The 15,970-nt window shown below is 40.7% G+C and overlaps 3 protein-coding genes across 6 annotated transcripts; 1 reads left to right on the forward strand and 2 right to left on the reverse strand.

Moving 5' to 3' along the window:
- Window positions 1–18: 18 nt before the first annotated feature.
- zgc:110699 (uncharacterized protein LOC325371 homolog) lies at window positions 19–2,611 on the reverse strand. Its single transcript, XM_039005666.1, has 6 exons — window positions 2,533–2,611; window positions 2,175–2,231; window positions 2,004–2,077; window positions 1,197–1,344; window positions 516–609; window positions 19–208 (listed from the first exon to the last, which is right to left on the reverse strand). The coding sequence occupies exons 1-6, from the start codon at window positions 2,609–2,611 to the stop codon at window positions 19–21; spliced, it is 642 nt and encodes a 213-aa protein (XP_038861594.1).
- A 1,656-nt stretch (window positions 2,612–4,267) lies between these two features.
- Window positions 4,268–6,318, reverse strand: harbi1 (harbinger transposase derived 1). Its single transcript, XM_039003823.1, has 3 exons — window positions 6,244–6,318; window positions 5,266–5,952; window positions 4,268–5,151 (listed from the first exon to the last, which is right to left on the reverse strand). Exons 2-3 carry the CDS (start codon window positions 5,933–5,935, stop codon window positions 4,775–4,777), a joined length of 1,047 nt encoding a protein of 348 aa, XP_038859751.1. The 5' UTR covers window positions 5,936–5,952; window positions 6,244–6,318; the 3' UTR covers window positions 4,268–4,774.
- Window positions 6,319–6,538: 220 nt separating this feature from the next.
- atg13 (ATG13 autophagy related 13 homolog (S. cerevisiae)) lies at window positions 6,539–15,879 on the forward strand. Of its 4 annotated transcripts, XM_038990780.1 has the most exons (18): window positions 6,539–6,733; window positions 7,200–7,280; window positions 7,400–7,480; window positions 7,589–7,708; window positions 7,843–7,889; window positions 7,990–8,130; window positions 8,247–8,287; window positions 9,404–9,500; window positions 9,686–9,784; window positions 9,929–10,019; window positions 10,497–10,595; window positions 11,841–11,936; window positions 12,635–12,768; window positions 12,898–13,018; window positions 13,172–13,249; window positions 13,366–13,479; window positions 14,611–14,739; window positions 14,997–15,879. In XM_038990780.1, the coding sequence occupies exons 2-18, from the start codon at window positions 7,209–7,211 to the stop codon at window positions 15,072–15,074; spliced, it is 1,638 nt and encodes a 545-aa protein (XP_038846708.1). In that variant the 5' UTR covers window positions 6,539–6,733; window positions 7,200–7,208; the 3' UTR covers window positions 15,075–15,879. The 4 variants fall into 4 exon arrangements, with proteins under 4 accessions (XP_038846708.1, XP_038846688.1, XP_038846694.1 ...); XM_038990760.1 differs by lacking the exon at window positions 10,497–10,595; XM_038990766.1 differs by lacking the exon at window positions 10,497–10,595 and having other exon boundaries at window positions 11,868–11,936.
- Window positions 15,880–15,970: the final 91 nt, after the last annotated feature.

Raw genomic sequence — 15,970 nt, forward strand, 5'->3', positions numbered from 1 at the left:
CAGACTGAACTGCCTTGGTCACCACTGCATGGTCTTGCTGCGGGTAAGCTTGCGGCTCAGTGCGTGCCTCATCTGGAGCATGCGTGAGCGTTTGTCCATGGCCAGTAGGTGGCGCTGGTACTCCAGACGCACCTCTCGTACCAACTTCTCAACAGCTAACTCGACAGCCACAGAACACTCCGCCACAGACAACTCAAAGAAGCTGCACCTGAACATACACAAGAGGCTATAGATAAGTTCTCCATTCCTCATCACCCACTGAAAACAATTTGATGTTGGCAACTGGTCAATTTAATGTATGGATATGGTTGAGGGACAAAAATGGTTTTCCAGCATGGATCATTCACCGCTGGCTGATATTTTAATTCACTTGTGTTGGCAAAGACTTTTACTACATCTTACTTCACGCATCTTCAAAATGTATTATGATTCAGTGTTCCAAGATTATTTAGAATATAACCAAATGGAAATTGTTGCTGATGGTCCAGACAAGTGAATCAATGGAAACATGTCACCTCAGATCACTGGCAAGGGCCTGTCCTTCTTCTGTCCGCACCACCCTTCCATTCTCCATGTCACATTTATTCGCAACTATTACAGTAGGTATGCCTGATGAAAGAGCATAAAACAGAGTTTAGAAACCTGTTAAAGGGGATACAAAACTCACACAAAATACACGAAACAGACAGAGATGATCTTGTTTAAGATTGTATATCTTGTAAGGAATTTGAGGCTATGCACTGTCGTAAAAGTGACAATTGAGAAAAGACAACCACCACATAACGTTTTGCAGTTACAATAAACAGACCTACTGTTTTATAAACCTTGCCTCGTGGATTCACTGTACTGGTGTGTCACAGTGGATTAAGTCTTTTATTACAGCAAAGGCAGTAAGCAGTCAAACTCAGCTTAACACAGCCTTGATAGAACCAGTTCCCCTGGTCATGAGTGATTTAATGGAATCATTATGATAAATTTGACAAACATTATACGAAAGCGGAATACCCTTCGATGAAAGGGTAGCTGGACTAGCCTGTGTAAAGTAGGTTCTGTAGAAATCATGGGTGGGTCGGGTTCTAGGCTGCCCTATAGTCTCTTAGAAGATGTAGCCTCTACAATAATGAGATACCCTCCACCCCAGACTCTATTTGATTGCCCTTTCCTGGTGTTTCCACTGGTCAAAATTGCTGTCTCACCTAGGGTCTGCTTGACATGATCAATAAGCCTCTTTAAGTGTGAGACAGACTCAAAGCTGCTCCGGTCTGTGATGGAATACATAATAAGGAAACCGTCGCCCCATTTAATGGAACTCTCCAGAGAAGGTGCTGCAGAACCCACACACTCCTGCAAAGAGAGAGAGATAGCAAGAGATATGGGTGGGACCACAAAGGTTGAGTTTTCATTTAATAAAGAACAAAATACATCTACACACTGGTTTCATGCTCTCATAAGTGGTCTGTTCATGGCAACATTTAGACTCTAGCAGAGACATAGCACTTTTGGGAGCATATGCCAATTTGTTTCGTTCTCTACAATTGTTTGTTTAAATTAAGCACCTAGAACATGTTTTTTGCAGGATGTGCACATACCATGTCCTTGACCTTGTTATGTGATGAAATGGCTGTTTACTCTTTTGTTTAATCTTCATTCAAAACTACAGACAGTAGATGGGATATTTAATCCACTCAAATGGCCTTGCGTGTTATTTTCATTGTCACATCCGATGTTTCTTGTCCTCAGTACCATTATATTTGATCAACGTCAACATTGTTGATATTATGTCCAAGACACTTTAAGGCACCATGATTCAAGAAAACAGACTTGAAAGGAATGGTATGGGGGTCTGCTTGTTGTCTGAGCCTGAGAGTCATCTTCCTCTTTGGGTTTATAGAGGTCTGGCACAAGGGCAAAGAGAAACAAATCCCCAAAACAGTAAAATATAGACTGAATTCTGAGGTCAAATTAAAGCAGAGGGCATGTTGACCTCAGTCTTTGGATAATACCTTGTTGGCTGTGTCCAATATCTCCAAATCGATGGTCTCCTTGTCGATAGTTTTCCGACACCTGTAAGTTACTTCTGTATGAGAACACCACAGACAGAATGCTGTCAGCCTAATATAGTCAAGTGGCAACTTACATACGGGACAGTAAAATTAGATGCAGTATGTCTTTACCCTTTTTATGGTCATACTCTCCTATGAACCGCTTGGTGATGAATCTAACACACAGGGCTGCAGTTAAAACAAAGCAGACCATGAGCACTCAGGTATTTTAAATATTTCCCCTTGCATATACATCCCCACCTTAGCTAAGCCTAGGCTACTGATAGTAAATATTAGTAAATAGCATAGTAAACATCATACTAAATTAACATAGTATCAACAATTTAGAGTATTATACTTTTACATTCATTTTTGTATTGCAGATATGTCTCACATTTAGACTTTAAAAAAAAAGTCAGTCCTGGATGTGCCGTACAATATCACACTCAATTTAAGCCACCAGTCTCCACTTGAACATTTGTTTCAATACCTGTCTTTCCACAGTTGTCTCGTCCAAGTATCACCAACTTTGCCCGTGACATTTTTCTTGACGGTCCAGAATCGGTCATGGCTTGGATGGTGTATTAAAAACAGGCTGCATTGTATCAAATCTAAAACATACAACAAGTTATTGCTCTCCAGCGAGCCTATTTCAAATTGTGTGGTCATCATATTGGTGCTTGCGAAAAAGTTAAATTGTGTGGCTGGCTACCTCGTTGGCTAAATCAATTGCATGCCCCATCGACAATTTCACCCAATGAGTTATGTTGATTCATTCTTTATAAATACTAAAACATGTATGAACTTACTTTACAAATAATCACAGCTCGTCTAAATTAGTTGAAAACTGTTTTCTTTAGTCTACAACAATTAGTTCAAAACCAGGATTCAGTTCTGAGAACTCCTACGTCTGTTCATGCATATTTAAAAAAAAATTAAACGGTGCAACACACACTGGATGTCATTTTACGAGTATATGAAATATTGTATATCCTTACTCACTCACTTCGCTATGTCTGGTCCTCCAATTACTCAATAAGATGCTGGGAGACAAAAATATGTTTGTTCTCCATCACTTGCTCAGGTTTTCAGCTCACAGTTCAGTCCATCCATTGCCTTTAGTTTCCCTTTTCAAAATGAAACAATTTCTTATTTTTTAAGGCGTGCCCCTTTCAAGTCTCATTAAATGTATCTGATTTATTGCTGTTGATGGCCAAGCATGCTGTGCGATGGAGACATCTTGGTCTTTACACCGTTAACTCAAACAAACCTTTGAAATGGCTAATGAACTTCCTATCAAACCGTTTTTGGAATTAACATTAAACTGTTTCGTTTTTTACATAGTTGTGCATAGTTATGCATCTCTAATCAGATTTTAAGAAAATGTTGGTTATAAAGAGTAAAATAAATTAAACAGGCATGTATACATGTATTTATTGGAGCATATGAATATTGCACACCACACTACACCCTGCACTCTTGCAGACAATTCACGTGTCTGCAAATACATAGTGCCTTCAGAAAGTATTCACACCCCTTGATTTTTTTCTACATTTTGCTGTGTTACTGCTTGAGTTTCAAATTGATTAAGAGATTTTTAGATTTTGTGTCACTGGCCTACACACAATACCCCATAATGTCAAAGTGGAATTATGTTTTTAGAATTTTTTACAAATTCATTAAAAATTAAAAGCTGAAATGTCTTGAGTCAATAAGTGTTCAACCTATTTGTTATGGCAAGCCTAAATAAGTTCAGGAGTAAACATTTGCTTAACAAGCCACATAATAAGTTGCTGGATTCACTCTGTGTGCAATAATAGTGGTTAACATGACTTTTGAATTACTACTTAATCTCTTTACCCCACACATACAATTATCTGTAAGGTCCCTCAGTTGAGCAGTTAATTTCAAACAGAGATTCAACCAAAAAGACCAGGGAGGTTTTCCAATGCCTCGCAAAGAAGGGCACCTGTTGGTAGATGGGTAAAAAAACAAAAAACAGACATTGAATATCTCTTTGAGCATGGTAAAGTCTTTAATTACACTTTGGATGGTGTATACACCCAGTCACTACAAAGATACAGGCGTCCTTCCTAACTCAGTTGCCGGAGAGGAAGGAAACCGCTCAGCGATTTCACCATGAGGACAATGGTGACTTTAAAACAGTTACAGAGTTTAATGGCTGTGATTGGAGAAAACTGAGGATGGATCAAATACATTGTAGTTACTCCACAATACTAAGATAAACGACAGAGTGAAAAGAAGGAAGCCTGTACAGAATACAAATATTCCAAAAACATGCATCCTGTTTGCAATAATGCACTAACGTAAAACTACAAACTATGTGTCAAAGAAATAAACTATGTCCTGAGTACAAAGCATTATGTTGGGGGGAAACCAACACAACACATCACTGAGTACCACCATATTCTCAAGCACGGTGGTGGCTGCATCATGTTATGGGTATGCTTGTCTTTGGAAAAGACTAAGGAGTTTTTTGGGATACAAATTTCATTGTGTGTAGATGGGTGAGAAAAAATTATCAATTTAACCCAACAAAATGTGGAATAAGTCAAGGGGTATGAATACTTTCTGAAGGCACTGTACATATACACCTCCTACAACCTATATTATTCTGCTTATACAGAATCTGGTGTCAACCACTTCTCTATTGCAGGCAGTGTCTCTGTGAATCATACAGTGTTTTCCACGTTGATTCTGAGCATGCAGACCTAGCTGAAGTGACTAAGAATGAGCTCCTGGCGGATTCGGACTGCCTCTGAGTCCACAGCCTCTGGCTTACGACTGCCCTCCTCTGACTGGTCTGGTATATCAGTCCTCTCAAACGTCCAGGCATCCAAGCCTGATTGCAATGACACGTTGTGCAAGACACAGCAGGCCAGAATGATGTGAGAGCACTTCTCAGGAGAGTACTGAAGGTAGCCTTTGGACCCATCCAGGCAACGGAAACGGGTTTGAATGGCCCTGAACGTGCGGTCCACAATCTCATGAGTGGCAGTGTGAGCCAGGTTGTATTGAAAGTCTGCTGAAGTTTCTGGGTACTGGACAGGTGTCATCAGCCATTTCTTTAAAGGATAGCGGCAGTCTCCTACAAGACAAGACTTGACTAGGTTAGACATTATGAAAGAGGGAGGCTTGAAGAGCAAAATAATTTGTTTTTTCAACAATGAAAGTTTAAATGGAGGATTATGAGCTATATTACCTAAAAACCAGCCTTCATGATTTTCCTGTTCGTCCAATTCCTTATACACTGAAGACTGCTTAAATATGCAATTATCCTGTAAGCTGCCAGGCCAGTTAGTCTCTGCACTGAGCAAAAGTCCCCTGGCATCACACACAAGTTGGCAGTTAATTGAATGGAAGCCTTTCTTATTGACATATGAAGAATCCTCTGCATTGGGTGCCTTAATGGCTATATGGGCACAGTCTACAACACCCATGACGTTTGGTATTCCCGCTACCCTGAAAAACTCCTCTTTGGACTGCTGTTTTGTAGCTTCGTCTCTCATGAATCCTATGCACTCTGGAGCTTTCCTAACCAGTGCCTTGGTTACATTTGTCACACAGCGACTCATGGAAGCCTGGCTAATGCCAATGGCATCTCCCATCCTCGTCTGGAAGGATCCTGAGGTATAGAATCCTAAAGCAGCAAGAATCTGAACTTCTGGGCTTATTGCTCGAGACCGTTGCGTACGTCGTGATAAAGTGTCACGCAGTAGCTCCACCAGGTAGTAGATGAAATCTCGAGGGAATCCAAATGTTGTTAATAGGAACGCGTCTGAAACGGTCTCTATATCAAACCTGTCGAGAGTTTTATGTCCACGACCATGGAGCAGCAGGTCACAATCCAGGATGGCTATTTGTATAGCCATTTCTACTGATGTATATTCTGTAGGGGGCAAAAAGAGAAAGGCATTGTTGAATGCATCAAAACAGAGCCTTGTGTTTTCAGCATGGTCTATTTCTTTCAATATTATGTTCTGGTATGATATGCTTCTCTACTAGATATAAAAATGATTGGTTTTCTATACAAACGTTACTAGCTAGCTAACCAGCTAGCCTAGCAATTTCCTTATCAGACATTTCTTTGGGAACAGTGAACCCGAGATGGTGCAAACTTAGAAGAATACGAACTATAAATATCATGCATTTGTAAAAACACGTCGAATTTGAATCCTACCGGCGTTTGTTGTTGTTGTTGTTGTTGTTGTTGTGACTCGTCTGCGCAAAGTACATTGCGCATGTCACTTTTCTGATAACTAGCAAAAATATGTGAGACGCAGTTTCGATTTTATTTTAAAATAAACAAACAAATGAACGTAATTATAGTTTCCAAAACAACGTGTAATATGTTTTTATTGATAATAAAACACTGACATATCGATATATGTAATTTTGCAGATTTTTATAGACCACCGTGTTGGAGATGAATGTGCTTCTCAAAATACAACTCCCTCGAAACACGCCATACCCCCAAAGAAAATAAACAACAAATGGGCCAGCTGGTCAATGCTTGTGTCCCAATAACATAATGCGATGGTGTAACTTAGCCAATATAAGAATATGTCAAATTTAGGCATATAAATAACCAGAACTACGCTGTTCAGTACGCTATCAGCGCAACATTCAAGTACAAGTTGTGATTTTCGGATGTGATGCGCTAACGTTAAGTACGTGCATGCTAGCTAGCTATCTTGCTAAGCTCGCTAGCCATGCTATCAAATTGATTAGCTATATAGATAGTTACCACCAATCTTGAATGTTTTCTTGTCATTGACAGCCAATATGTTTTTACTAACATATTACCTAACTAGAGTCTGAGTTAGCTAGCTGTTTTTTGTCAACACACGCAAGCTTAATATGGACACACTAGAGTTCTTAGCTAATATGACTATAGTATCTCTTACTTTTTTGGGGGGTGTTTTCTTTCATTGTTGGTTAGGGCTTGTAAGTCAGCATTTCACTGTACGGTCTACACCTGTTGTATTCGGCGCATGTGACAAATAACATTTGATTTTAATGGTACTAGACAAAATCCAGCATTGCTTTGACTGGCAAGCCGTCGATATAGCCTGCCAACAGTTGTACGATGAATTTGTCTGTCCTTGCTCACCAGAATGTGTTTTTACATTACAGGGGCATTCCATGATGGACAGTGATCTAAGTCCTCAGGATAAAAAAGACTTGGACAAGTTCATAAAGTTTTTCGCTTTGAAGGTACTGCCTTTAATTATACGCAATATTGCCACACTTAGATTATCAAGCACTTTCTACAGTTTTCCTGAGCTGATTAATTCACTGACGTTGATAATTCCTTAATTTCTCTCTGTCATCAGACAGTGCAGGTGATAGTCCAAGCGCGTCTTGGGGAAAAAGTATGCACACGCTCCTTGTCTTCACCTACTGGCTCTGATTGGGTAAGTCACAATTAATTCTTGCCTCTCAACTCATTCATTTACCTGTGCCAATTTTGTCCTGAAAGGGTTGTGGATTCAAGTCTCATTAAACTCAATTATTTTCACCAGTTCAATCTGGCAATCAAAGATATCCCAGAAGTTACACATGAGGCAAAGAAAGCTCTGTCCGGGCAGCTTCCTGGCATCGGACGATCCATGTGTGTTGAGATCTCCCTCAAAACCTCAGAGGTAAGCTAGCACTGACTGGTGTCACAGACAGTTCTTGAGACCAGTGGTCTGGATCATTGGGCATTTGTTCATCAATAAATCCAAGTGACTGTAAAGGTTAAAAAACATGAACATGTTTTTGTCATATTTTACAGGGAGACTCAATGGAATTGGAGACATGGTGTCTCGAAATGAACGAGAAGTAAGTCATGAGAAGTAGTTTTGTGTTTTCTTCTTTTAGTGCTTCAGTTTTTGTAGTTGGACCGTAACACTCAAAATGTATGATTTTTTTTTTTTTGCAGGTGTGACAAAGATATTAAGGTGTCCTACACTGTCTATAACCGCCTGTCATTACTGCTCAAGTCACTGCTGGCCATTACAAGGGTAACCCCAGCCTACAAACTCTCACGAATGCAAGGCCATGACTATGTCATACTGTACAGGTTTGTTTGTTTTCTGGTATACAGATAAGTGTTATCATTATTTTGACCGGTATTGCTAATGATGGAGTTTTATCGTGTTAGTAAACAATTTGACTAATAGATACATTATTTTGCAGGATATATTTTGGAGAGGTTCAACTCACAGGATTGGGAGAAGGTAACCATGCCCGTTATATTATTTACAGTGCATTCGGAAAGTATTCAGACCCCTTGACTTTTTCAAATTTTGTTACGTTACAGCCTTATTCTAAAATGGATTAAATTCTTTTCCCCCCCTCATCAATCTACACACATTACCCAATAATGTCAAAGCAAAAACAGTTTTTTTGAATTTTTCGCAAATGTATTAAAAATAAAAAAAACATATTACATTTTCATAAGTATTCATACTGAGTACTTTGTTGAAGCACCTTTGGCAACGATTACAGCCTCGAGTCTTCTTGGGTATGACACTACAAGCTTGGCACACCTGTATTTGGGGAGTTTCTCCCATTCTTCTCTGCAGATCCTCTCAAGCTCTGTCAGGTTGGATGGGGACCGTTGCTGCAAAGCTATTTTCAGGTCTCTTCACTCTGTCAGAGTGACCATCGGGTTCTTGGTCACCTCCCTGACGAAAGCCTTTCTCCCCCGATTGCTCAATTTGGCCGGGCGGCCAGCTCTAGTAAGAGTCTTGATGGTTCTAAACTTCTTTCATTTAAGAATGATAGAGGCCATTGTGTTATTGGGAACCTTCAATGCTGCAGACATTTTTTGCTACCCTTCCCCAGATCTGTGCCTCGACACAATCCTGTCTCGGAGCTCTATGGACAATTCCTTCGACCTCATGACTTGGTTTTTGCTCTGACATGCACTGTCAACTGTGGGACCTTATATAGACAGGTGTGTGCCTTTCCAAATCATGTCCAGTCAATTGAATTTACCACCGGTGGACTCCAAGTTGTATAAAACATCTCAAGGATGATCAATGGAAACAGGATGCACCTGAGCTCAATTTCGAGTCGCATAGCAAAGGGTCTGAATACTTATGTAAAATGTCTAAAAACCTGTTTTCGCTTTGTCATTATTGGGTAATGTGTGTAGATTGATGAGGGGAAAAAAATATTGTATCCATTTTGGAATAAGGTTGTAACGTAACAAAATGTGGAAAAAGTCAAGGGGTCTGAATACTTTCCGAATGCACTGTATACATTTTGTTGGTTGTCTGGGTCTTTGGAAGTGTTGTATAGGGCTGTGAAGATTTTGACGTTAGTTTTTTCTGAATGCTGTTTTTCAGGGTTCCAGACAGTGCGTGTCGGAGTTGTGGGAACTCCCATTGGAACCATCACCTTGTCTTGTGCTTACAGGACAAACCTGGCCTTCATGTCCACCAGGTACAGAAACAGAAGCTGATCTTGTTCACAACACTGCATGGGCTCACTCCTCAGTGGTCACAAATGCACTGCCTGTAAAATCTGCCACTATGTTTTCCCCTTTTCTTCCATGTCCTCTCCTTGTTCTCCACTGGTTTTAGCTATACACTTCACGTATTCTTAATTCTATATTCATAATCTCACAGGCAGTTTGAGAGGACGGCTCCGATTATGGGCATAATTATTGACCACTTCGTTGAGCGCCCCTTTGGCAACATGGGACACATGCGTCCATGTAACTACAGGTGGGTTAGCCCTCGGCCAAACACCTATACTGACCCAATACAGATTTGTGCATGCCTATTATTTATTATCATCGTTAGTGAAGTTATAAAATAAAGGATTGCGTTATAATCTGGTCATGTTTGTTTGCCTTCCCTATACTCCAGAGCACCCGGGGAAGATGAAGGAGCATACAATGGGGTGGAGGATTCTCAAGAAGTGTGCACCACGTCCTTCTCCACTTCTCCACCCTCACAAGTACGTATGTCACTGCTTAGCAAAGTCGATCTTTGCAACATGTGTAACTTCAGAGGTGGTGTCCATGGTGAGGTTTGAGATTTGTGGATGTGACTTAGAGTTACGTAGACACACCCATATGTAAAGACTCCCTCTCATGTCATAATTCACTTCCAAATGGGTCAGGTGTTTTCTGAAATGATTTTGTCTTGCACCGCATTCAAATAGACATACATATTCAAACATTTGACCCATATTGATGATCATGCATCCAACTGTTGTGTGTATTTGTGGATCTGGTGGCTTGTTTGTGTATCTGGTGGTTTGGTATTCTCATACCCAAAGCTCATTTCACAAGCCTGGCAGTGGGAAAAGTAGATGTTTTGTGTTGGAGACATTACCAAGCCCCCATACCATATTTTCTCCTTTCCGTTTTCTGTATAAGTGCTTTCATCTCTTAGCCCCTTTTCTCTCTCTCTTTCTGTGCTGTCTGTGTAGTGTGTGTTCACTGTAAGTAAGGCACATTTAAAGACCCCTAAACCTGCAGTGATGGACACTCTGAAAGTCCCCATGATGGGCCTGGCCTTCTCACACCAAGTGAGTCTTGCGTGTGTGGGCATGTATCTCACTCACAATGCCTGAGGTGTTCCAGGACATTTTGGCCTGTCTTCTATTACCTGTTTAAAAGTAATAGAAGTATAAAATGCTTAAAAGCTAATCAATGGAAGCAATCAAATGGGACAGCTCTGTATCCCTTACATTAGGGTGTCCAATCAAAAACGCATCTTTTGACCAATAGGTAAAATAATGTTTTTCTGTGTAGATATTCCTCTAAGAAAACCAATGGTCCTAACCTCGTATCGCTATAATAATACGTTGAAAAGTTATTGGAGTTGTTAACCCTTACAGAATTAGGGTGACTAAATCAATGGAGTCCAGAGAGATAAAAAGTGCTAAAAACGGAGGAAGATTGTGCAAGAAATAAGGTTACTGGCTACCTGACAGGCTCACTTTCCCATTGAACTCGTCGTCTTTCTTCTCAAATCCGCAGGACATAAAACAACATAGATGTAAGATGGATATCGGTTTCGAGACGTGACATTAATTATTTTCATATTTTAGTATACGCTTTTCATATTCATCTGAAATTCCTATTCTTTTTTTGAAGATTTCTTACAAAAACAGGCGTATCTCTGTGAAATGTCAACGGCGCACTGAGCGTTTTACCAAGCATTTTTATTTTCAAAGCCTTTTACATTATTTCATTCAGCTCGTGTCATGCTAATTGCACTTTTTGCGACCCGCGGAAACAACTTTGAAGACGATGACCACAAAATGTAAAGTGCTCAAAAGTTGTCACGAGAAACGTGCACCGCTAGGTCAACAGAGCTCGGTGCTTATTATCGGATGTATTACGTTACGAAATCCGACTTTTTGTATGTAATGTTAATGATATGTTAGAGAGAGTCCTGATCATTAATAATCATATTTGTCTTGGTAAAATGTTTTTTATAACATAAGGAAGTACTTATGTCATTATCTACTGACTGCCCTAGAATTCCTAACCTAAATCCTTTCCACATTGGTTTGCTGATAATGATTCCTTAACAAATAGTTAGTCATCACTTAAATATATGAAGATATTATCACGTTCATTGTCAGGGTAAGTCAAATCTGCCTAGAAGAGCTATGCTTAAAATCTTTACCCTGTCCTCTCTAATGCTATACTTTCTACCTCCTGCTGCCTGCTCCCATCACCCCATTTCTCCTCTGTGGATTAATTCATGTTTTAGCTTGCTCTCTCTTTCTTACTTTTGCTCTCTCGCTCTCTCACTCTCTCAGCTCTACTGCTCTCGTCTCTCTTATCAGCCTCCTGTTCTTGTTGGAGCTGCTGACTTCTGCCACCCTTACACCTTAAACGCTGCCAACCCACACCAGGTAACCACCCAGGTATTGAGCTAGTCAAATCACATTGTATTCGTCACATGCTTTGTAAACAGCAAGTGTAGACTAACAGTGAAATGCTTACTTACAGGCCCTTCCCAACAATGCAGAGAGTGACGAAAAATAGAGAAATAATAGAAAAGTAATAATAAATACACAATGAGTAACGATAACTTGGCTATATACACGGGGTACCAGTACAGAGTCGATGTGCAGGGGTACGAGGTAAATATGTACCTACTGTATAACTAGGAATAAAGTGACTAGGCAACAGGATCAATAACAAATAAGTAGCTGCAGCGTATGTGATGAGTCAAAGTTGGTGCAAAAAGGGTCCATGCAGATAGTCCAGGTACATATTTAACTAACTATTTAGCAGTCTCATGGCTTGGGGTAGAAATGGTTCGGGGTCCTGTTGGTTCCAGACTTGGTGTGTCGGTACAGTCTACGACTTGGGTGGCTCGAGTCTTTGACCATTTTTAGGGCCTTCCTCCGACACCGCCTGGTATAGAGGTCATGGATGACGCCTTGCGGTCGGATGCCAAGCAGTTGCCATACCAAGCAGCGACGCAGCCAGTCAAGATGTTCTATATGCATGGATTTGAGGGCCAACAAGGGAAACAAAGCTTTGCATAGGTGTTTCAACATGACTCAACCAGTGCTAACTATGGCCTTTCACACGTCCTATGTAGATGGGTATTCCAGGGAAGGAGGGGGGCGTACCCCAGCAGGTGCCTGTGCAGCCTTGTCATGGTACCCAGGCAGAGCATGGACGAGTGTCCTCATGCCCCCCTGCTGATCATGTTCCCGCCACGCCCTCCAGCAGGTAAGCCCCAGTCTGCCATGACCCCCATGTGACAAAAGCGAAGCACCCTGTGGGACCGAGGATCACCTGAGATTATAGTTGCTTGGGAGAAACCTGTCTGTTACAACTTTGCCATGTTATCTTTCAAAGTGGTGAGGATGCAGAGACCTCGTCGAGGAGCATTGAGGTGAAGAGTGTCTCTCCCTGTGATGTACTGGAGACCACCTTCACCAGGAAAGTGGGTGCCTTTGTCAACAAGCCAGGCACACAGGTAGGGACAGCCTTATTATGTCCTTGTTAAGTACACACCTTTGATATTTTTGTTCCTGGAAGTACCCATTTTTACGAGTAAAGGACAAATTACCAATTACCATGAGTATTATACCCTTGTAATTACTGCCGTATTACTCTTTGTCCATTGCAGGTAACCACAGCAAGCCTGGACTTACCATTTGCAGCTTTTGCTCCCAGAGCCTATGACCCCGAGGAAAATGACCCTATGGTAAATCAATTATTCACATGAATAATTGTCACCCTTTAAATAACTATTTTCTGGGTTATGATAAGGAGTCATTTTAGTGCAGACATGGTAATGATATTACTTCTCCTTTATCCAAGGTTCAGCCGCCGGAGTCCCCAGCCACGTCCTCTCCCCTGCAGGGCAGTTTGCACTCCCAGGGCTCTGGTGAGAGTGGAGGCCCGGCACAGGACGACTTTGTTATGGTGGACTTTGTAAGTACCCTGCCTTCGGTAACAGAGGAAAGCACAGACTACATTTTAGTCAAAGATAATAGTAATTCGATCAATCTAACCTCATTTCTATGTCATATAAAATGCTGCTACGAACCAATGTCTGTTTATGTCTGTCAATTGTGGATGTGATCTGCAGAGGAAGAAAACATGCATTTTCTTCATATAGAAATGAGCATTACTTGCGTCACTTAGCAGTGGTCATTTAAGGCGCCTGCTTACTAGGTTCGATTTGCTCCTAGCATAACTCGGCTAGACGAAGTGAATGTCTGTGCCTCGCAATACTCCTTTTAAAGACCTTCGCTTGAAAAATGAGAAAAAAGCAGCAATAGTACTGTTTGTCCCTCTTTAGATGCCGTAGCAGTATACACTAAGATAACTCAAGAAATCTGTAATAAATTCAGAAGTTTTTGCGAAGGAGGTCTTAGTCACGCAATTTTACAACTAACTAAGATGTTTGGTGCAGTATTTCTCAACTGAAACAATTTGCATGACAACGAGTTATCTCTCGTTGAACGACATCAAACACTTCATTGAAGAATCAATGTTGACCAGTCACCTACAAAGGGGTATAGACTTCAGCTACCGAACTTCTGCTTGCCTCAGAAAAGAAAATTGTGTGCGTGAACAGCCGAAAAAACTGTTTCGGATGGGAAGCATGCAGACGTCTTTAAACCGTATTTCTTTCTGACTTGTATCTGGGCTGTAGAGAGTGACCATGAGAAATGAAATCCAAAACAGTCAAAGGCGAATGCGACAAAGCACATGGCAAGACCTAATGAAAGGCTATCAAAGGAACGGGCTTTTAAAGCAACAGAGGGAGAGATGTCAGCTTTGAATATTTTAGATAAATGCTTCTGATGAAGAGAAAATTAAGCTTATGGGAATGAGTGTTCTTAATTAAAATCTCTGACCTCGGACCTGTTCTCTTGTGGTTAACAGTTGAGAATGAATTAGGACTGTTGCTGGCAAGAAAATGTTAAAAACGGAACCTCTTTGGGAATAATATGTGCTGCTGACAACAAAATCGTAGGAAGTCTATTATTAAGGAAGGGCCTGTTACAGTTGTTGCCCTGCACATCTGATTGTGTTCTGTGGTGCTCTGTTCTTCAGAAGCCTGCATTCTCTAAGGATGACCTCCTTCCCATGGACCTTGGCACATTCTACAGAGAGTTCCAGAACCCCCCACAGCTCGCCAGCCTCACTATTGATGTCAGTTCTCAGTCCATGGCAGAAGACCTGGTGAGATGAGACACACTTCTGACTTCCAAAGAGAGATGGTTTCTGTTTTGTTGCCAGGTGGGGGGGGGGGGGGTGTATGAGGTGGTCTTGTTGGAATTTAAATGACTGACAGATAGTAGTGAGAGAGGAACATAGTAATTACCATTATACAATTTACTGTGTGTTTGAATGTGTCTTTTCTGTGGTGCTTTTTAGTCTAATAAATCAATATCTTAGTTATCCTGTGTTTGTAATGATGTTGTTCATTTTCCCTACAGGACTCTCTTCCTGAAAAACTGGCAGTATACGAGAAGAACATTGATGAATTTGATGCATTTGTGGACACATTGCAGTAGGGATAGAAATATATCCACTGGCTGCAATGACAAATTATCCCATTTAGTCCATCTGCAAGGTCCTGTTGTCTTTCGAGCTTGTTTGCATTCAGTCTGTGTATGCCTCTTCTTTCTCTTAATTGAAATTCCACATTGATTTGCAATCGGAATGTTTCTCTTCAAACCTCACTGGTTGATGTATTGTAGAGTAAGAGAGCCTGTACCCAACAGAAGACATCTTTAAAAAAGAAAAAGTGAACGTTTTTTTCCTGATGTGAATAACTGCAACATTTGCTCTAGTGTTGAGCAGACTGCTGTTACAGAACTTAACACACAATAACAAAGACGTTCAGTTCATGAAAGTGATTTTGTCTAAATAATGTCAGGAGGCATTGTATTATTGCTGTCCCGTGTGACACGGAGAACGTTCATAGCGCCTATGGAGTCAGACATGGCTATGTTTTAGTAGATGTGAAGAAGCCAAGCTATGTATGGACAATGATCAGTAGTAGTCAATCTATACCCAAGAAACAACAAACATACTCTAGCTGAATCTGTATATTGAAAGAAGTTCCTGTAGTTAATTGGGAAAAATGTCCTCTTACCAACTTTAGGACAAGAATCACTGTATCACTACAAATGATGTACTGTCACTGCTCACCTCTGAATCACCATATAAAGGAAGTCTACTTTTGCCGGTATCTGTAAAAAGGATAAACATTATTTGCACTTTCAATGTATCAATCTTAAGTCCTCTTGATTTTCCCAATGCTTTGTTAATATACAGTAGGATGGTCATGCGTAATAAAAGTTTTTATTTCAAGTGGCCTATTTTGTATTATTGCAAAGGAATAAGCCAGAGGCCCTATATATTTCTGATTGTGGTCGTTTGTGATTTATACCAGCACAACACGAGT

Source organism: Salvelinus namaycush, chromosome 1 (assembly GCF_016432855.1).
Source record: "Salvelinus namaycush isolate Seneca chromosome 1, SaNama_1.0, whole genome shotgun sequence".
NCBI classification, from domain to species: Eukaryota; Metazoa; Chordata; class Actinopteri; order Salmoniformes; family Salmonidae; genus Salvelinus; species Salvelinus namaycush.